Raw genomic sequence first — 23,631 nt, 5'->3', positions numbered from 1 at the left:
CCCAGTCAACAGCACTGCACCCCCCACAGCAACTCGCCCAAGCCTTCCCCATTTCTCCTTCTCCCAAATCCGTTCAGCTGATGTTCTGAAAGAGCTGAAAATCTGGACCCCTACAAATCAGCCGGGCTAGACAATCTGGACCCTTTCTTTCTAAAATTATCTGCCGAAATTGTTGCCACCCCTATTACTAGGCTGTTCAACCTCTCTTTTGTGTCGTCTGAGATTCCCAAAGATTGGAAAGCAGCTGCGGTCATCCCCCTCTTCAAAGGGGGGGACACTCTTGACCCAAACTGCTACAGACCTATATCTATCCTACCATGCCTTTCTAAGGTCTTCGAAAGCCAAGTCAACAAACAGATTACCGACCATTTAGAATCTCACCATACCTTCTCTGCTATGCAATCTGGTTTCAGAGCTGGTCATGGGTGCACCTCAGCCACGCTCAAGGTCATAAACGATATCTTAACCGCCATCGATAAGAAACATTACTGTGCAGCCGTATTCATTGATCTGACCAAGGCTTTCGACTCTGTCAATCACCACATCCTCATCGGCAGACTCGACAGCCTAGGTTTCTCAAATGATTGCCTCGCCTTGTTCACCAACTACGTCTCTGATAGAGTGTCAAATCGGAGGGTCTGCTGTCCGGACCTCTGGCAGTCTCTATGGGGGTGCCACAGGGTTCAATTCTTGGACCGACTCTCTTCTCTGTATACATCAATGAGGTCGCTCTTGCTGCTGGTGAGTCTCTGATCCACCTCTACGCAGACGACACCATTCTGTATACTTCTGGCCCTTCTTTGGACACTGTGTTAACAACCCTCCAGGCAAGCTTCAATGCCATACAACTCTCCTTCCGTGGCCTCCAATTGCTCTTAAATACAAGTAAAACTAAATGCATGCTCTTCAACCGATCGCTACCTGCACCTGCCCGCCTGTCCAACATCACTACTCTGGACGGCTCTGACTTAGAATACGTGGACAACTACAAATACTTAAGTGTTTAGTTAGACTGTAAACTCTCCTTCCAGACCCATATCAAACATCTCCAATCCAAAGTTAAATCTAGAATTGGCATCCTATTTCGCAACAAAGCATCCTTCACTCATGCTGCCAAACATACCCTTGTAAAACTGACCATCCTACCAATCCTCGACTTTGGCGATGTCATTTATAAAATAGCCTCCAATACCCTACTCAACAAATTGGATGCAGTCTATCACAGTGCAATCTGTTTTGTCACCAAAGCCCCATATACTACCCACCATTGCGACCTGTACGCTCTCGTTGGCTGGCCCTCGCTTCATACTCGTTTCCAAACCCACTGGCTCCATGTCATCTACAAGACCCTGCTAGGTAATGTCCCCCCTTATCTCAGCTCGCTGGTCACCATAGCATCTCCCACCTGTAGCACACGCTCCAGCAGGTATATCTCTCTCGTCACCCCCAAAACCAATTCTTTCTTTGGCCGCCTCTCCTTCCAGTTCTCTGCTGCCAATGACTGGAACGAACTACAAAAATCTCTGAAACTGGAAACACATCTCCCTCACTAGCTTTAAGCACCAACTGTCAGAGCAGCTCACAGATTACTGCACCTGTACATAGCCCACCTATAATTTAGCCCAAACAACTACCTCTTTCCCTACTGTATTTAATAAATTTATTTATTTTGCTCCTTTGCACCCCATTATTTTTATTTCTACTTTGCACATTTTTCCATTGCAAATCTACCATTCCAGTGTTTTACTTGCTATATTGTATTTACTTTGCCACCATGGCCTTTTTTTGCCTTTACCTCCCTTATCTCACCTCATTTGCTCACATCGTATATAGACTTGTTTATATTGTATTTTTGACTGTATGTTTGTTTTACTCCATGTGTAACTCTGTGTCATTGTATGTGTCGAACTGCTTTGCTTTATCTTGGCCAGGTCGCAATTGTAAATGAGAACTTGTTCTCAACTTGCCTACCTGGTTAAATAAAGGTGAAATAAATAAATAAAAATTAGTAATGGTAGTGGTATTAGTATTAGTAATGGTAGTAGTAGTAGTAGTAGTACTGGTAATGGTAGTAATGGTAGTAGTAATAGTAGTAATGGTAGTAGTATTAGTATTAGTAATGGTAGTAGTAGTAGTATTAGTAATGGTAGTAATGGTAGTAGTAGTAGTACTGGTAGTGGTAGTAATGGTAGAAATGGTAGTAGTAGTAGTATTAGTAATGGTAGTAGTAGTACTGGTAGTAGTAGTAATAGTAGCAATGGTAGTGGTAGTAGTAGTAATAGTAGTAATGGTAGTAGTAGTAGTATTAGTAATGGTAGTAGTAGTAGTAGTACTGGTAGTAATGGTAGTAATGGTAGTGGTAGTAGTAGTAGTAGTAATAGTAGTAATGGTAGTGGTAGTAATGGTAGTAGTGTAGTAGTAGTATTAGTAATGGTAGTAGTAGTAGTATTAGTAATGGTAGTAGTAGTAGTAGTACTGGTAGTGGTAGTAATGGTAGTACACGTACGATCCCCAGTTATCGGCCACCTTACTATTTTGTTCAATCACAAGATATATTAGTTTCATTTTGTTCAAAAAAGAGACACCAACCTCGAATCTGAAGTGTTTACTAGATAGTTTCTCTAGACCTTCCGGTAAAAATAATTGTTTTTAAAATGACTTGGCTGAAATTCGTTAGGTAAAAAGTTGGATATTAAATTGTGTGGTCTGTTGCGCAGTCCAATTTTACAATATACAGCCTGTCCCACAAAATGTGTAACTATGTTGTTTTTCTTTTTAAACTCTCACAACTTAACTTACATAAATTGCTTTGGAAATCGGTGGTCAGTTAGCTAGAAGGGTGTCTTTAGTTGCAAAACTTACCATTATTTCCCAGACCATTTAAATGTTGAGGCTAGAGGTGATTTAGTCCCCTAACTAACCGATTGAGTCTGTTATGGGAAGTCGGATGCTGGGGGAAAATGTAGCTATTCCTCATGTTGTTAATTTTCTCTCTGCATTGTTGGGAAGGACCTGTTAGCATTTCACTGTTAATCTACACCTGTTGTTTACGAAGGATGTGACAAATTCAATTTTGATTTAGACAGCTGATAACACCATGGACATCACATCCTCTGTTAGACAGGGCCAGCAGATATTACCATGGACAAAACATCCTCTCTAGATTTTATCACACTAATGTCTGCTCTTCTCTAACAGATTGTACTCTCACAGGCTGGACTCTCACAGGCTGGACTCTCACAGGCTGGACTCTCACAGGCTGGACTCTCACAGGCTGGACATACGCAGGCTGGACTCTCACAGGCTGGACTCTCACAGGCTGGACTCTCACAGGCTGGACTCTCACAGACTGGACTCTCACAGGCTGGACTCTCACAGGCTGGACTCTCACAGACTGGGCTCTCACAGACTGGACTCTCACAGACTGGACTCTCAGGTGTTAGAGATATATAAGTTTAATAGATGGTCTATGTACTGTCTATCCAGTCTAATATATGGTCTATATACTGTCTATCCAGTCTAATAGATGGTCTATATACTGTCTATCCAGTCTAATAGATGGTCTATAGACTGTATATCCAGTCTAATAGATTATATATATACATCCAGTCTAATAGATGGTCTATATATATACATCCAATCTAATATATTATATATATACATCCAGTCTAATAGATTATATATATACATCCAATCTAATAGATGGTCTATATACTGTCTATCCAGTCTAATAGATGGTCTATATACTGTCTATCCAGTCTAATAGATGGTCTATATACTGTCTATCCAGTCTAATAGATGGTCTATATACTGTCTATCCAGTCTAATAGATGGTCTATATACTGTCTATCCAGTCTAATAGATTATATACATACATCCAGTCTAATAGATTATATATATACATCCAGTCTAATAGATTATATATATATACATCCAGTCTAATATATGGTCTATATACTGTCTATCCAGTCTAATAGATGGTCTATATACTGTCTATCCAGTCTAATATATGGTCTATATACTGTCTATCCAGTCTAATAGATGGTCTATATACTGTCTATCCAGTCTAATAGATGGTCTATATACTGTCTATCCAGTCTAATAGATGGTCTATATACTGTCTATCCAGTCTAATAGATGGTCTATATACTGTCTATCCAGTCTAATAGATTATATACATACATCCAGTCTAATAGATTATATATATACATCCAGTCTAATAGATTATATATATATACATCCAGTCTAATATATGGTCTATATACTGTCTATCCAGTCTAATAGATGGTCTATATACTGTCTATCCAGTCTAATATATGGTCTATATACTGTCTATCCAGTCTAATAGATGGTCTATATACTGTCTATCCAGTCTAATAGATGGTCTATATACTGTCTATCCAGTCTAATAGATGGTCTATATACTGTCTATCCAGTCTAATAGATGGTCTATATACTGTCTATCCAGTCTAATATATGGTCTATATACTGTCTATCCAGTCTAATAGATGGTCTATATACTGTATATCCAGTCTAAGAGATTATATATATACATCCAGTCTAATAGATTATATATATACATCCAGTCTAATAGATGGTCTATATATACATCCAGTCTAATAGATTATATATATATACATCCAGTCTAATATATGGTCTATATACTGTCTATCCAGTCTAATAGATGGTCTATATACTGTATATCCAGTCTAATAGATGGTCTATAGACTGTATATCCAGTCTAAGAGATTATATATATACATCCAGTCTAATAGATTATATATATACATCCAGTCTAATAGATGGTCTATATATACATCCAGTCTAATAGATTATATATATACATCCAGTCTAATAGATTATATATATACATCCAGTCTAATAGATTATATATATACATCCAGTCTAATAGATTATATATATACATCCAGTCTAATAGATGGTCTATATACTGTCTATCCAGTCTAATAGATTATATATATATACATCCAGTCTAATAGATTATATATATACATCCAGTCTAATATATTATATATATATACATCCAGTCTAATAGATTATATATATACATCCAGTCTAATAGATGGTCTATATACTGTCTATCCAGTCTAATAGATTATATATATATACATCCAGTCTAATAGATTATATATATATATATACATCCAGTCTAATATATTATATATATATACAAACAGTCTAATAGATGGTCTATATACTGTCTATCCAGTCTAATAGATTATATATATACATCCAGTCTAATAGATTATATATATATATACATCCAGTCTAATAGATTATATATATACATCCAGTCTAATAGATTATATATATATATATACATCCAGTCTAATATATTATATATATATACAAACAGTCTAATAGATGGTCTATATACTGTCTATCCAGTCTAATAGATTATATATATACATCCAGTCTAATAGATTATATATATATATACATCCAGTCTAATAGATGGTCTATATACTGTATATCCAGTCTAATAGATTATATATATACATCCAGTCTAATAGATTATATATATATACATCCAGTCTAATAGATGGTCTATATACTGTCTATCCAGTCTAATAGATGGTCTATATACTGTCTATCCAGTCTAATAGATGGTCTATAGACTGTATATCCAGTCTAAGAGATTATATATATACATCCAGTCTAATAGATTATATATATACATCCAGTCTAATAGATGGTCTATATATACATCCAGTCTAATAGATTATATATATACATCCAGTCTAATAGATTATATATATACATCCAGTCTAATAGATTATATATATACATCCAGTCTAATAGATGGTCTATATACTGTCTATCCAGTCTAATAGATTATATACATACATCCAGTCTAATAGATTATATATATACATCCAGTCTAATAGATTATATATATATACATCCAGTCTAATATATGGTCTATATACTGTCTATCCAGTCTAATAGATGGTCTATATACTGTCTATCCAGTCTAATAGATGGTCTATATACTGTCTATCCAGTCTAATAGATGGTCTATATACTGTCTATCCAGTCTAATATATGGTCTATATACTGTCTATCCAGTCTAATAGATGGTCTAATAGTCTAATAGACATTGAGAGGCTGCTGCCAACATACTGACTCAACTCCAGCCACTTTAATAATGGAAACATTGATGTAAAAATGTATCACTAGCCACTTTAAACAATGCCCCTTAATATAATGTTTACATACCCTACATTACTCATCTCATATGTATATACTGTACTCGATACCATCTACTGCATCTTGCCTATGCCGCTCTGTACCATCACTCATTCATATATCTTTATGTACATCTTTATCTCTTTGCACTTGTGTGTATAAGGTAGTTGTTGTGGAATTGTTAGGTTAGATTACTTGTTGGTTATTACTGCATTGTCGGAACTAGAAGCACAAGCATTTCGCTACACTCGCTAACATACATCTGCTAACCATGTGTATGTGACAAATAACATTTGATTTGATTTGAAAGAGTGGAATGTAATGGCTGAACAGCAACCAGACTGTCTGGATGGATGCTTGCGTGCGTGCGTGTCCCTCTTCACTCACAGTTCCAGTATGAGCACCACGTCAGTGCGGGTCTCGTAGACATCATGCAACGCTACAATGTTGGGATGTGTGATCAGCTGTAGGATGTCCACCTCTCTCTCTATGTCTTCCCTCCTCACTCCCCTCCTGCTGGCCCGGCTCTGACACTTCTTCACAAACTTGGCAGCATACTCCAGACCCGAGCACTTGTCCCGGACACGCTTCACGATGGCAAACTGGCCACTGAGGATGCAAAGAGCACACAAAGAGGATGACATCAAATTGACGACGAAGGATGCAGAGAACACACAAAAAGGTACGTTTGAAATATAAATCTCTGACATAGCACACAGAGGATGATATCATCCCTGACCTCATCCAATAGACTGGGAATGTCTGGGGAATTTGGGACTGACATGGTTGAACAACAGTTAGAGTCTGATGGTTGAACAACAGTTACAGTCTGATGGTTGAACAACAGTCTGATGGTTGAACAACAGTTACAGTCTGATGGTTGAACAACAGTCTGATGGTTGAACAACAGTCTGATGGTTGAACAACAGTTAGTCTGATTGTTGAACAACAGTTACAGTCTGATGAGCTGAGCAACGTGATCAGATTAGAGCTGTAGCAACGTGATCAGATCAGAGCTGTAGCAACGTGATCAGATCAGAGCTGTAGCAACTAGAGATCTGTAGCAACATGATCAGATCAGAGCTGTAGCAACGTGATAAGATCAGAGCTGTAGCAACTAGAGATCTGTAGCAACGTGACCAGATCAGAGCTGTAGCAACTAGAGATCTGTAGCAACGTGATCAGATCAGAGCTGTAGCAACATGATCAGATCAGAGCTGTAGCAACACGATGAGATCAGAGCTGTAACAACGTGACCAGATCAGAGCTGTAACAACGTTATCAGATCAGAGCTGTAGCAACGTGATCAGATCAGAGCTGTAGCAACATGATCAGATCAGAGCTGTAACAACTAGAGATCTGTAACAACGTGACCAGATCAGAGCTGTAGAACCTAGAGATCTGTAGCAACGTGATCAGATCAGAGCTGTAGCAACGTGATCAGATCAGAGCTGTAGCAACGTGATCAGATCAGAGCCGAAGCAACTAGAGATCTGTAGCAACGTGATCAGATCAGAGCTGTAGCAACGTGATCAGATCAGAGCTGTAGCAACATGATCAGATCAGAGCTGTAGCAACTAGAGATCTGTAGCAACGTGATCAGATCAGAGCTGTAGCAACTAGAGATCTGTAGCAACGTGATCAGATCAGAGCTGTAACAACGTGACCAGATCAGAGCTGTAGCAACGTGATCAGATCAAAGCTGTAGCAACGTGATCAGATCAGAGCTGTAACAACGTGATTAGATCAAAGCTGTAGCAACGTGATCAGATCAGAGCTGAAGCAACGTGATCAGATCAGAGCTGTAACAACTAGAGATCTGTAGCAACGTGATCAGATCAGAGTTGTAGCAACTAGAGATCTGTAGCAACGTGATCAGATCAAAGCTGTAGCAACGTGATCAGATCAGAGCTGTAGCAACTAGAGATCTGTAGCAACGTGATCAGATCAGAGCTGTAGCAACGTGATCAGATCAGAGCTGTAACAACTAGAGATCTGTAACAACGTGACCAGATCAGAGTTGTAGCAACTAGAGATCTGTAACAACGTGACCAGATCAGAGTTGTAGCAACTAGAGATCTGTAGCAACGTGATCAGATCAGAGCTGTAGCAACGTGATCAGATCAGAGCTGAAGCAACTAGAGATCTGTACTCTAGCAACATGTACCAGTCTGCTTCATGCCAAGCCACTTTCCCATCTTACCTAACTAACTAAGTCGCTGGCAGAGTGCAGCTTCCTGCCTCTCTAACTCTCCCAGTAAGCCATGGGGCACCACAACGGGATATTCAGGTGGACAATTTCACCTTAAACAAAGATGACCGCTTTCCCTGCTCGGCTGCTAACTACTTATGACGATAAAAGAACACAGACTTAGAGTTTGGGAGGAAGTCCAAAGCTTGGCTTGTGTCAGATGGGAGCAGAGTACAGCCAGAGAACTATTCTCCCACTCCATCAAATGTTCTGCCAAATATCTGAACCACCCCTCGTACTCCCAAATCTCCAGAAGAGGTCACAACAGAGGTGTTTCCCAAAGCTCCTACAACAGACTTATTGTTCTCGCATGTGTGGTTGTAAAGGGTTCCAGGACATAGCTACCACAACTGAAATCATCAGCTTCTTTATTGAACGTTCGGATTTACTGATTGTGTCTAGGATTTTTACAACAGGGCTCATTTACAAAACGAGACCTGGGTCTCAATATGACTTCCTGGTAAATAAAGGTTAAATAAAAAGTTTACCTAACATGGACCTAATTACTGGGCATCAGTGCGAGAGACTGTGGTTCACGTGGAATGTGTAAACGTGTCCCCATTGACAGGGTAGATTACAACACAGCAGCAATAAAGGACAGACTGAATTTCCCATCACATAGCCTAACACAGCTGGTATGTTCACGGAAGAAAGAGGAGGTTAAACATGTTCCCTAGTGATGTTTACAGGGTAAACACAACGTATGACATCTCTGTCAGGGTATGATGACACCGTATTCTGTTGCGTTGAGAAAGTTATCATCCTGACACTGATGGCCTGCTATCAAAGCTGATTAATCCTGCTGGCTGCTGCCACTCCTGTCCTGCTTGCATCATGCCTGCTGGCTGCTGCCACTCCTGTCCTGCTTGCATCATGCATGCTGGCTGCTGCCACTCCTGTCCTGCTTGCATCATGCCTGCTGGCTGCTGCCACTCCTGTCCTGCTTGAAAGATGCCTGCTGGCTGCTGACACTCCTGTCCTGCTTGCATCATGCCTGCTGCCACTCCTGACCTGCTTGCATCATGCCTGCTGGCTGCTGCCACTCCTGTCCTGCTTGAAAGATGCCTGCTGGCTGCTGCCACTCCTGTCCTGCTTGAAAGATGCCTGCTGGCTGCTGCCACTCCTGTCCTGCTTGCATCATGCCTGCTGCAGTGTCCTGTCCTGCTTGCATCATGCCTGCTGGCTGCTGCCACTCCTGTCCTGCTTGCATCATGCCTGCTGCAGTGTCCTGACCTGCTTGCATCATGCCTGCTGGCTGCTGCCACTCCTGTCCTGCTTACATCATGCCTGCTGCCACTCCTGTCCTGCTTGCATCATGCCTCCTGCAGTGTCCTCTCCTGTCCTGATTGCATCATGCCTGCTGGCTGCTGCCACTCCTGTCCTGCTTGCATCATGCCTGCTGGCTGCTGCCATTCCTGTCCTGCTTGCATCATGCCTGCTGGCTGCTGCCACTCCTGTCCTGCTTGCATCATGCCTGCTGCAGTGTCCTGTCCTGCTTGCATCATGCCTGCTACAGTGTCCTCTCCTGTCCTGCTTGCATCATACCTGCTGCAGTGTCCTGTCCTGTCCTGATTGCATCATGCCTGCTGCAGTGTCCTCTCCTGTCCTGCTTGCATCATGCCTGCTGCAGTGTCCTCTCCTGTCCTGCTTGCATCATGCCTGCTGCAGTGTCCTGTCCTGTCCTGCTTGCATCATGCGTGCTGCAGTGTCCTCTCCTGTCCTGCTTGCATCATGCCTGCTGCAGTGTCCTCTCCTGTCCTGCTTGCATCATGCCTGCTGCAGTGTCCTGTCCTGTCCTGATTGCATCATGCCTGCTGCAGTGTCCTCTCCTGTCCTGCTTGCATCATGCCTGCTGCAGTGTCCTCTCCTGTCCTGCTTGCATCATGCCTGCTGCAGTGTCCTCTCCTGTCCTGCTTGCATCATGCCTGCTGCAGTGTCCTGTCCTGTCCTGATTGCATCATGCCTGCTGCAGTGTCCTGTCCTGTCCTGATTGCATCATGCCTGCTGCAGTGTCCTCTCCTGTCCTGCTTGCATCATGCCTGCTGCAGTGTCCTGTCCTGTCCTGATTGCATCATGCCTGCCGCAGTGTCCTCTCCTGTCCTGCTTGCATCATGCCTGCTGCAGTGTCCTCTCCTGTCCTGCTTGCATCCTGCCTGCTGCAGTGTCCTGTCCTGCTTGCATCATGCCTGATGCAGTGTCCTCTCCTGCTTGCATCATGCCTGCTCCATAATGGCCAGTCACTCTGTAATGTACCACAGGGGCCTGTGTTAGGCCTGCTCACGCCATGTACTTCCATGTTACACAAGATATAGCTCAGTCTTAACTCTCTAGTGATCTGCAACCAAGTTAAATACAGGCTATTATTCATATTATCAGCCCGATAAGGACTTTGACGAGCTGGTTAAGCCTAACACGGAACCCAAACCAGTTGCGAGTGTGCGCCATCGTGCATACATGTATTTTGTCCCCCCACACCAAACGCGATCACGACACGCAGGTTAAAATATCTAAACAAACTCGGAACCAATTACATTAATTTGTGGACAGGTCGAAAGTCATTAAACATGTATGGCAATTTAGCTAGTGAGCTTGTACTTGCTAGCTAATTTGTCCTGGGATATAAACATTGAGTTGTTATTTTACCTGAAATGTACAAGGTCCTCTACTCCGACAATTAATCCACACATAAAACGGCCAACCGAATCGTTTCTAGTCATCTCTCCTCCTTCCAGGCTTTTTCATCGTTTAACTTATATGGTGATCGCATCTAAACTTTCATTGTATTACAACTACCGGTAAACAGTTCGTCTTTAGGTCACCCACGTGGGTATAACCAATGAGGAGATGGCACGTGGGTACCTGCAACTATAAACCAATGAGGAGATGGGAGAGGCAGAACTTTCAGCGCGATCTGCGTCAGAAATATGAGTGACTTCTATTTTAGCCCTTGGCATCGCAGACGCTCGTTGACGCGCGCGGGCAGTGTGGGTGCATTAATTGAATAACATCGATTTCTGCATTTAATTTGCGACGCTCGCGCACGCGACGTGTCCGGTCTGGTCAGCATGTCCTTGTCCCTGACTGCTTCATAATTAAACCTGTCCCCCGACAGTGACACGGTTCCACGGGTCTCTAGTGTCATAAACGTTCCATGTTGGACAACTTGCAGCACTGTGTTACCTCTCTTTGACGGTAATGAAGGGTTACAAGAAGAGATCTTCATTGAACGTTGTTGAAACTGGTAAAGTTGATGTAATACATTATACGGAAGAAAAATGAATCACTCAGGACAACACCTCTCCAGTCCACCCTCACCGTTTAGCCAATGAAAAGAGAGATGTGATATAGTGTAACTGTCTCAGTCTCTGTATAGTGTATCAGTCTCTGTATAGTGTCTCAGTCTCTGTATAGTGTCCCAGTCTCTGTTAAGTGTATCAGTCTCTGTATAGTGTATCAGTCTCTGTATAGTGTCTCAGTCTCTGTATAGTGTCCCAGTCTCTGTATAGTGTCCCAGTCTCTGTATAGTGTATCAGTCTCTGTATAGTGTCTCAGTCTCCGTATAGTGTATCAGTCTCTGTATAGTGTCTCAGTCTCCGTATAGTGTATCAGTCTCTGTATAGTGTCTCAGTCTCTGTAAAGTGTATCAGTCTCTGTATAGTGTATCAGTCTCTGTATAGTGTCTCAGTCTCTGTATAGTGTCCCAGTCTCTGTATAGTGTATCAGTCTCTGTATAGTGTCTCAGTCTCCGTATAGTGTATCAGTCTCTGTATAGTGTCTCAGTCTCCGTATAGTGTATCAGTCTCTGTATAGTGTCTCAGTCTCTGTATAGTGTATCAGTCTCTGTATAGTGTATCAGTCTCTGTATAGTGTCTCAGTCTCTGTATAGTGTCTCAGTCTCTGTATAGTGTCTCAGTCTCTGTAAAGTGTATCAGTCTCTGTATAGTGTATCAGTCTCTGTATAGTGTCTCAGTCTCTGTATAGTGTCCCAGTCTCTGTATAGTGTATCCGTCTCTGTATAGTGTCTCAGTCTCCGTATAGTGTATCAGTCTCTGTATAGTGTCTCAGTCTCTGTATAGTGTCTCAGTCTCTGTATAGTGTATCAGTCTATGTATAGTGCATCAGTCTCTGTATAGTGTCTCAGTCTCTGTATAGTGTCTCAGTCTCTGTATAGTGTCTCAGTCTCTGTATAGTGTCACTGTATCAGTCTCTGTATAGTGTATCAGTCTCTGTATAGTGTATCAGTCTCTGTATAGTGTCTCAGTCTCAATATAGTGTATCAGTCTCTGTATAGTGTATCAGTCTTTGTATAGTGTATCAGTCTCTGTATAGTGTCTCAGTCTCTGTATAGTGTATCAGTCTCTGTATAGTGTATCAGTCTCTGTATAGTGTATCAGTCTCTGTATAGTGTCTCAGTCTCTATATAGTGTATCAGTCTCTGTATAGTGTCTCAGTCTCTGTATAGTGTCTCGGTCTCTGTATAGTGTATCAGTCTCTGTATAGTGTATCGGTCTCTGTATAGTGTCTCAGTCTCTGTATAGTGTATCAGTCTCTGTATAGTGTATCAGTCTCTGTATAGTGTCTCGGTCTCTGTATAGTGTATCAGTCTCTGTATAGTGTATCAGTCTCTGTATAGTGTCTCAGTCTCTGTATAGTGTATCAGTCTCTGTATAGTGTCTCAGTCTCTGTATCGGAGTCAAATGTAACGGAGTACATTGCCCGTGTTGTGAATGGTTCCTGTTCATACATGGATTTGTACATTGCTAGACATGACTGGCTTGTTGACCAGCGAGGTGGTTTCACCAACAACACACACGCATGAACATTGTTGTGTAAGGGGAAGCTGGTATGATGTTGATGATGATGTGTTTTCCTATGAGCCAAATACACCAGATATTGTTGTTGATGGGGGGAGGCCAGGGGGAGGTGCTCATTGTGCAAGTGGGCTGCTCATTTGATGGCTACATGGAGCAGGCCGTTCCCTGGAAGCTGCTTAAGTACCAGCCCCTCGTGGCACCCTTGGACATCCACGGGTGTATGTGTCAGCTGGTCGCGCCGTTATTCGGCAGTCTCGACCACGTACACAGGCTTGTTCTGTGTAGCCTGACAGAAACTAGGGCAAAGCAGTTGGCTAGGTTACTGCTCTGTTCAGCTGTAGTGGGACTAGGGCAAAGCAGTTGGCTAGGTTACTGCTCTGTTTCAGCTGTAGTGGGACTAGGGCAAAGCAGTTAGCTAGGTACTGCTCTATTTCAGCTGTAGTGGGACTAGGGCAAAGCAGTTGGCTAGGTTACTGCTCTGTTTCAGCTGTAGTGGGACTAGGTGCAAAGCAGTTAGCTAGGTTACTGCTCTGTTTCAGCTGTAGTGGGACTAGGGCAAAGCAGTTAGCTAGGTACTGCTCTATTTCAGCTGTAGTGGGACTAGGGCAAAGCAGTTGGCTAGGTTACTGCTCTGTTTCAGCTGTCGTGAGACTAGGGCAAAGCAGTTGGCTAGGTTACTGCTCTGTTTCAGCTGTCGTGGGACTAGGGCAAAGCAGTTAGCTAGGTACTGCTCTGTTTCAGCTGTCGTGGGACTAGGGCAAAGCAGTTAGCTAGGTAATGCTCTGTTCAGCTGTAGTGGGACTAGGGCAAAGCAGTTAGCTAGGTAATGCTCTGTTTCAGCTGTCGTGGGACTAGGGCAAAGCAGTTGGCTAGGTTACTGCTCTGTTTCAGCTGTCGTGGGACTAGGGCAAAGCAGTTGGCTAGGTTACTGCTCTGTTTCAGCTGTCGTGGGACTAGGGCAAAGCAGTTAGCTAGGTTACTGCTCTGTTTCAGCTGTCGTGGGACTAGGGCAAAGCAGTTAGCTAGGTTACTGCTCTGTTTCAGCTGTCGTGGGACTAGGGCAAAGCAGTTAGCTAGGTTACTGCTCTGTTTCAGCTGTCGTGGGACTAGGGCAAAGCAGTTAGCTAGGTTACTGCTCTGTTTCAGCTGTCGTGGGACTAGGGCAAAGCAGTTAGCTAGGTTACTGCTCTGTTCAGCTGTAGTGGGACTAGGGCAAAGCAGTTAGCTAGGTTACTGCTCTGTTTCAGCTGTAGTGGGACTAGGGCAAAGCAGTTAGCTAGGTTACTGCTCTGTTTCAGCTGTAGTGGGACTAGGGCAAAGCAGTTAGCTAGGTTACTGCTCTGTTTCAGCTGTAGTGGGCAGCCTAGCTGTTTAAGGAAGGAAGTGCTTTCTGTACCCTTGAGTGCCATGCAGACAGGGATCTGTCTGGGATCCTTTTTTTGTAAATTGATATGTGGATTCAAATAAAGAATTTAGTGTTTGTGTTATATGTTGTGTGAATTAAAGGGTCTGTCTAGTCCAGTAGTCTGCATATTATATACAGTAGTTGGCACACCTCTCCAATCTCTAGTAGTTCTAAGGGCTCTTTTGCCAGAGGTTACCTCAGCATATGGTTCTGTCCCATCATCAAGCCTTTGAAACTTTTCTTAGCTTTCTCCGTCTGGATGTGTGGTGTGTAAACAATGTCCATAGCTTAGCATAGCATAGCTACAACGTTCTAATAGAAGCCTAGCTTTTCCAAAACAGCGTTGTTTCTTGTATTAGAGTCTTTAGAGAACTGCTTTACTTTGATGTCCTTTGTCTTCTGTCTTTTTATTGAGTTGTTAACTAGCTCGTTTTTTGATAGCTAACTATCTTCTTTTAGGAAAGTCCCTTACAACGGCTTAACAACCCAGCTAGCTAAGCTAACTGCACAATCTTATAGGCCTATCTTCTTCATTTGTTGCTTGTTTTGTCTCACATTCAGTTGTCTTTTGTTTTTTCCAATGTACTTCACTCTAAAAACCATGCTAATTTCAATATTTGTAGGAGCTAATTTTTTTCAGCAGCTGCTGCTCAAGTTGAAACTATTCTCTCAATTCAATTCAAGGGCTTTATTGGCATGGGAAACATATGTAACATCGCCAAAGCAAGTGATCTGTCTCCCTCTGATCTGTCTCTCTAATCTATCTGTTTCTCTCTCTGACCTCTCTCCCCCTCTCTTTCCCCCCTCTCTCTCTCCACCAATCTCTCTCCCTATGATCTCTCTCTCTTCGACCCGTCTCCCTCTCCTCCCTCTCTATCCCTCTCTCTCTCCACCCCTCTCTCTCTCTCCACCAATCTCTCTCCCTATGATCTCGCTCTCTTTGACAGTCACCCTCTCCCCCCCCCCCCCCCCCCTCTCTCTAATAACTGACACAGCAGCTGCTGAGGTGTTGAGGAAACTCTCACACACACACACACACACACACACACACACACACACACACACACACACACACACACACACACACACACACACACACACACACACACACACACACACACACACACACACACATGCAAACACACACACACACACACACACACACAGTCCTTCCTCTTTCATTACAGTTGTCTGAGGCTTCCCAGCCCAGTCTTGTTGCTGTCCTTGTGTCTGGGGGTTCAACACATACACATGCAAATCTAACCACTCGTGAAGTCTTGTGTGTCCTAAACAATCCCTATTGATCACAATAAAGCCATCTCCCCAGTAACAGCTGAATGTTCCAATAACCAGCATTCAAATAGAGAGGCAAGAGCCATCTGAACTGAACCCAGTGTTAAAGAGAACAAAGTTAACTCCTAGCAGGTTGTGTCGCAGAAAATACCAGAACAGGAAGTTACTATAATGTGGTAGACCACAGATCATATTTCAAGTCCTGTTGTCTGTGTAGAAGTGCTGTTGGCCTTCTCCTGGAACCCTCCAATACTATCCGTCTGTCCCACACGTGACTTAATGAACTTCCTGCTGAACACATTCCTAACCTCTTTTGAATTATTGTATACTTCCTTAGAAGGATTTCCCCTATATGTTCTCTATAACAGCAGTTCCTTACTGGGAGGTTAGTCTGCCTATAGGACCCGTTGAGGGGACAGTTTTGAACCAGAGATTGGGGTTTCTACAGGTTCATTTCCACATTGGCTGAAAATAGACTACCCAAAGACAGGTTGAGAAAGTTGAATAACATGGTAATAAACAGTTTGGGAAATCACCTTAACTATTATGTCCCATTATCATATAGTATGTTTATCTCCATTATCCTGTCCTGGGTTTATGTCCATTATCATATAGTATGTTTATCTCCATTATCCTGTCCTGTGTTTATGTCCATTATCATATAGTATGTTTATCTCCATTATCCTGTCCTGTGTTTATGTCCATTATCATATAGCATGTTATCTCCATGATCCTGTCCTGTGTTTATGTCCATTATCATATAGTATGTTTATCTCCATTATCCTGTCCTGTGTTTATGTCCATTATCATATAGTATGTTTATCTCCATTATCCTGTCCTGTGTTTATGTCAATTATCATATAGCATGTTTTCTCCATCATCCTGTCTTATGGTTAACACCATTATCCTGTCCAATATTTAACTTGCTGTAAACTGTAACTAGCTCCTGTCCTATACACATCAACAAGCCAGCTGTTTGCATTTCTCTGTTGTCCTCCTTTACAGCACTCCCCAGGATCAGGCAGGCTGGCCAGTCAACATGTGGGGCTGGGATTAACACTAAGTCATTATAAAGACTAAATACACAAACACTGATCTTAGAGCTAAATAAGATGTATATAACAGCTCATAATAATGACATACAGTACATTATAATCTACATACAGAACACAGAGCATAGAGCTACATAACAGGTCTATAAGAGCTCATAAAACAGTAATAACAGTTCAGGAGAAACAGCAACACACTCACCTCCCCAGCTCTTCACCAATCTCATAGAAGTCCTCTACTCTCTGTTGCTTGAAAACAGCCATGCCCAATGTCCTCATTGAGGGTCGATACGTCCTCGTAAACGATAAACATGTAACTCTGTCTTCAGTGACACAACGAGAGAGAATTGCCTGTTCAGTTCTGAGCAACAAAACAAGAGAGAATGAGAGCAGAATGAGAGCAGCGCAGCAACGCAATGACGAGCGATTGTGAGATGAGGACTGACATCTCTACCCACATGTCCCAGCATGCTGCACTACATTCCAGCTCAAACAAAAAGGAGGTGCAACTCCATGTGTTCCATAAGCCAGGATAGGATCATTCTGAGGGCTGAGCCAGGAGAGGATCCTTCTGAGGGCTGAGCCAGGAGAGGATCCTTCTGAGGGCTGAGCCAGAATAGGATCCTTCTGAGGGCTGAGCCAGATAAGGATCATTCTGAGGGCTGAGCCAGAATAGGATCCTTCTGAGGGCTGAGCCAGGATAGGATCATTCTGAGGGCTGAGCTAGGATAGGATCATTCTGAGGGCTGAGCCAGGATATGATCATTCTGAGGGCTGAGCCAGATAAGGATCATTCTGAGGGCTGAGCCAGAATAGGATCCTTCTGAGGGCTGAGCCAGGATAGGATCATTCTGAGGGCTGAGCCAGGATAGGATCATTCTGAGGGCTGAGCCAGGATAGGATCATTCTTAGGGCTAAGCCAGGAAAGGATCCTTCTGAGGGCTGAGCCAGATAAGGATCATTCTGAAGGCTGAGCCAGAATAGGATCCTTCTGAGGGCTGAGCCAGGATAGGATCATTCTGAGGGCTGAGCCAGGATAGGATCATTCTGTGGACTGAGCCAGGATAGGATCATTCTGAGGGCTAAGCCAGGAAAGGATCCTTCTGAGGGCTGAGCCAGATAAGGATCATTCTGAAGGCTGAGCCAGAATAGGATCCTTCTGAGGGCTGAGCCAGGATAGGATCATTCTGAGGGCTGAGCCAGGATAGGATCATTCTGAGGGCTAAGCCAGGAAAGGATCCTTCTGAGGGCTGAGCCAGATAAGGATCATTCTGAAGGCTGAGCCAGAATAGGATCCTTCTGAGGGCTGAGCCAGGATAGGATCATTCTGAGGGCTGAGCCAGGATAGGATCATTCTGAGGGCTGACCCTATGGGTCTCATGGATCTCCCTATAGGTCTCCTTATGGGTCTCCTTATGGGTCTCCATACGGGTCTCATGGGTCTCCCTATGGGCCTCCCTATGGGTCTCCCTATGGGTCCTATGGGCCTCCCTATAGGCCTCCCTATAGACCTATGGGTCTCATTATGGGTCTCCCTGTGGGTCTCATGGGTCTCCCTACGGGTCTCCCTATGGGCCTCCCTATGGGCCTCCCTACAGGTCTCCCTATGGGCCTCCCTATGGGTCTCATGGGCCTCCCTATGGGTCTCCCTATGGGATTCCCTATGGGTCTCCCTATTGGTCTCCCTATGGGCCTCATGGGTCTCCCTATGGGCCTCCCTATAGACCTCCCTATAGACCTCCCTATGGGTGCCCTATAGACCTCCCTATGGGTCTCCCTATGGGTCTCATGGGTCTCCCTATGGGTCTCCCCATGGGTCTCCCTATGGGTCCTATGGGCCTCCCTATGGGTCTCATGGGACTCCCTATGGGTCCTATGGGCCTCCCTATAGACTTCCCTATGGGTCTCATGGATCTCCCTATAGGTCTCCTTATGGGCCTACCTATTGATCTCCCTATGGGCCTCATGGGTCTCCCTATGGGTCCTATGGGCCTCCCTATAGACTTCCCTATGGGTCTCATGGGTCTCCCTATGGGCCTCCCTATAGACCTCCCTATGGATCTCCCTATGGACCTCCCTATGGGTCTCCCTATAGATCTCCCTATGGGCCTACCTATTGATCTCCCTATGGGCCTCATGGGTCTCCCTATGGGCCTCCCTATAGACCTCCCTATGGATCTCCCTATGGACCTCCCTATAGACCTCCCTATGGGCCTCCCTATGGGTCTCATGGATCTCCCTATAGGTCTCCTTATGGGCCTACCTATTGATCTCCCTATGGGCCTCATGGGTCTCCCTATGGGCCTCCCTATAGACCTCCCTATGGATCTCCCTATGGACCTCCCTATGGGTCTACCTATAGATCTCCCTATGGGCCTACCTATTGATCTCCCTATGGGCCTCATGGGTCTCCCTATGGGCCTCCCTATAGACCTCCCTATGGATCTCCCTATGGACCTCTCTATAGACCTCCCTATAGACCTCCCTATGGGCCTCCCTATGGGTCTCATAGGTCTACCTATGGGCCTCCCTATGGGTCTCATGGGTCTCCCTATGGGTCCTATGGGCCTCCCTATAGGCCTCCCTATAGACCTATGGGTCTCCCTATGGGTTTCCCTGTGGGTCTCATGGGCCTCCCTATGGTCCTCCCTATAGACCTCCCTATGGGCCTCCCTATGGGTCTCCTTATAGACCTCCCTATGGGCCTCCCTATGGGTCTCATAGGTCTACCTATGGGCCTCCCTATGGGTCTCATGGGTCTCCCTATGGGTCCTATGGGCCTCCCTATAGACCTATGGGTCTCCCTAGGGGTCTCCCTATGGGTCTCCCTATGGGTCCTATGGGCCTCCCTATAGGCCTCTCTATAGACCTATGGGTCTCCCTGTGGGTCTCATGGGTCTCCTTACGGGTCTCCCTATGGGCCTCCCTATGGGCCTCCCTACAGGTCTCCCTATGGGCCTCCCTATGGGCCTCCCTACAGGTCTCCATATGGGCCTCCCTATGGGCCTCCCTATGGGTCTCCCTATGGGTCTCATGGGCCTCCCTATGGGTCTCCCTATGGGCCTCCCTATGGGTCTCCCTATGGATCTCATGGGCCTCCCTATGGGTCTCCCTATGGGATTCCCTATGGGTCTCCCTATTGGTCTCCCTATGGGCCTCATGGGTCTCCCTATGGGCATCCCTATAGACCTGCCTATGGGTCTCCCTATAGACCTCTCTATGGGTCTCATGGGTCTCCCTATGAGTCTCATGGGTCTCCCTATGGGTCCTATGGGCCTCCCTATAGGCCTCCCTATAGACCTCCCTATGGGTCTCATGGATCTCCCTATAGGTCTCCTTATGGGTCTCCATACGGGTCTCCCTACAGGCATCCCTATGGGTCTCCCTATAGACCTCCCTATGGGTCTCCCTATGGGCCTCCCTATGGGTCTGATAGGTCTACCTATGGGCCTCCCTATGAGTCTCATGGGTCTCCCTATGGGTCCTATGGGTAGACCTATGGGTCTCCCTATGGGTCTCTCTGTGGGTCTCATGGGTCTACTACGCAGTGTACTACAATAGGAATAGTGTCCCAGTTTGCCTTTCTTTCACAACATTTTAGTCAAGGAGCCTGGAAACACTAAGCCTGAATCTAAATGCCACTGTTGGTATAACAGGGCTTCAGTATTAGGCAAGCCTGATTTTGAATGCCAAATTAACAGCATTAACAAGGATCAACCCTGAATATTCAAAAGCAAAGAATTACAGAATTTACTGAAGATTGAACACGTCAAACTATAATCATGATCATTGAAAGAATAATGAATGATTTTCAAGTTGCCTTTAAGAGTTGAACAAACGTTCTCCACCCAATGTATCAATAAGAGCTGTAACAACATTACAACGTGAAGGGACAGTTTCCTTGTCAGAACAATGTACCAACTCCACTAGGTAAGCTATAACAAAGTACTTGACGTTCTTACCTTATATGATATCAAAGTAAATAGCTGGTCTTATTGCTGTAGTAAGTCATACTACTCCTGTCTGGGACTCTTGACTGCAGTGTTTTCAGTGTGCTGTGACTGTCCCCTCCAAGCACAGACACACACTGGTCTGTCGCTCCAAGCAGACACACATGTATAAGTCTGAAAATGATGCCATCTGTTGGCTATACACGAAACAGCACTGTGACATTGAGGAAGCCCACACGATGTGGGGGTTTGAGAAAAAGAAAGTGATGATCAGAAATAGTATTGAAATGTTCTTCTGCCTTTTAGATAAAGCTTTAGTGGTTTCTCAAAAGATCATTAGTGCATGATGTAGGTTATATATTCATATGCTTTTCCTGTTACTACAGACAGACACACAATGTTCCAACACAAGCAGAGTGTGAGTGAACCCAGCTGGCTAGAGAATGTGGCAATAGCAAATCTAAATCAAATCCAATTTTATTTGGCACACGTCTTTGCAAACAACAGGAGTAGACGGACAATAAAAGACATACTTACGGGTCCTTTTCCAACAATGCTGAGGTCACATCAAAATAAATTACATAGTGATATGAAGACTAAATATACAGTGAATAACAATAACGAGTAAAAGTAACATGGCTATACTCAGTACTGGTACTCTCTGTATATAACCATGTTATTACCTGGTACTTCCTGTATATAGCCATGTTATTACCTGGTACTTCCTGTATATAATCATGGTATTACCTCCCTGTATATAGCCATGTTATTACCTGGTACTCTCTGTATATAGTCATGTTATTACCTGGTACTCTCTGTATATAACCATGTTATTACCTGGTACTCTCTGTATATAACCATGTTATTACCTGGTACTCTCTGTATATAACCATGTTATTACCTGGTACTCTCTGTATATAATCATGTTATTACCTGGTACTCTCTGTATATAATCATGTTATTACCTGGTACTCTCTGTATATAATCATGTTATTACCTCCCTGTATATAGCCATGTTATTACCTGGTACTCCCTGTATATAACCATGTTATTACCTGGTACTCCCTGTATATAGCCATGTTATTACCTCCCTGTATATAGTCATGTTATTACCTGGTACTCTCTGTATATAACCATGTTATTACCTGGTAATCTCTGTATATAATCATGGTATTACCTCCCTGTATATAGTCATGTTATTCCCTGGTATTCCCTGTATATAGCCATGTTATTACCTCCCTGTATATAACCATGTTATTACCTGGTACTCCCTGTATATAACCATGTTATTACCTGGTACTCCCTGTATATAACCATGTTATTACCTGGTACTTCCTGTATATAGCCATGTTATTACCTGGTACTCTCTGTATATAATCATGTTATTACCTCCCTGTATATAGCCATGTTATTACCTGGTACTCCCTGTATATAACCATGTTATTACCTGGTACTTCCTGTATATAGCCATGTTATTACCTGGTACTCTCTGTATATAATCATGTTATTACCTCCCTGTATATAGCCATGTTATTACCCGGTACTCCCTGTATATAACCATGTTATTACCTGGTACTCTCTGTATATAGTCATGTTATTACCTGGTACTTCCTGTATATAACCATGTTATTACCTGGTACTCCAACCAACCACCAGCAGTAGTAATATCACCACCTGGCTATTAGAGCAGTAGTAGTAACACCACCTGGCTATTAGAGCAGTAGTAGTAACACCACCTGGCTATTAGAGCAGTAGTAGTAACACCACCTGGCTATTAGAGCAGTAGTAGTAACACCACCTGGCTATTAGAGCAGTAGTAGTAACACCACCTGGCTATTAGAGCAGTAGTAGTAGCACCACCTGGCTAGTAGAGCAGTAGTAGTAGCACTACCTGGCTATTAAAGCAGTAGTAGTAACACCACCTGGCTATTAGAGCAGTAGTAGTAACACCACCTGGCTATTAGAGCAGTAGTAATAACACCACCTGGCTATTAGAGCAGTAGTAGTAACACCACCTGGCTATTAGAGCAGTAGTAGTAACACCACCTGGCTATTAGAGCAGTAGTAGTAACACCACCTGGCTATTAGAGCAGTAGTAGTAACACCACCTGGCTATTAGAGCAGTAGTAGTAACACCACCTAGCTATTAGAGCAGTAGTAGTAGCACCACCTGGCTAGTAGAGCAGTAGTAGTAACACCACCTGGCTATTAGAGCAGTAGTAGTAACACCACCTGGCTATTAGAGCAGTAGTAGTAACACCACCTGGCTATTAGAGCAGTAGTAGTAACACCACCTGGCTATTAGAGCAGTAGTAGTAACACAACCTGGCTATTAGAGCAGTAGTAGTAACACCACCTAGCTATTAGAGCAGTAGTAGTAACACCACCTAGCTATTAGAGCAGTAGTAGTAACACCACCTGGCTATTAGAGCAGTAGTAGTAACACCACTGGCATTAGCGGCACTGAACAGCGCTGCAACACAACCTTATTTGACAACGCTGTGCTTCCTGTGCCACGGCTGAGGAGATGGACAGAGTTACAACGACTAGAACCTGGACTTGAATGGGAATTACTTATCCAGCTCCACTTACAGGACCAAGAGCACATTGACACTTTTCTCACCTAGTCGCCTCAAGGACTCCATCCAGCAACCTCTCG

The 23,631-nt window shown here is 43.7% G+C and overlaps 1 protein-coding gene across 2 annotated transcripts in view; it reads right to left on the bottom strand.

Annotated features, from left to right (window-relative positions):
- Positions 1-21,100, bottom strand: part of dapk2b (death-associated protein kinase 2b) — a 45,607-nt gene extending 24,507 nt beyond the window's left edge. For both annotated transcript variants that reach the window (XR_005040880.1, XM_036968769.1), the window contains exons 1-3: positions 20,985-21,100; positions 17,225-17,383; positions 6,598-6,819 (exon numbers count right to left, since the gene is read on the bottom strand). Coding sequence is in view for 1 of the 2 variants with exons in the window: in XM_036968769.1 (XP_036824664.1) it covers positions 6,598-6,819; positions 17,225-17,301 (299 nt within the window). In the remaining variant the exon portion in view is untranslated. The remainder of the gene's footprint in view (positions 1-6,597; positions 6,820-17,224; positions 17,384-20,984) is intronic.
- Between the last annotated feature and the right edge of the window lie 2,531 nt (positions 21,101-23,631).

This window comes from Oncorhynchus mykiss, chromosome 30 (assembly GCF_013265735.2).
Source record: "Oncorhynchus mykiss isolate Arlee chromosome 30, USDA_OmykA_1.1, whole genome shotgun sequence".
Lineage (NCBI taxonomy): Eukaryota > Metazoa > Chordata > Actinopteri > Salmoniformes > Salmonidae > Oncorhynchus > Oncorhynchus mykiss.
This window is presented reverse-complemented; position numbering and strand designations above follow the sequence as displayed.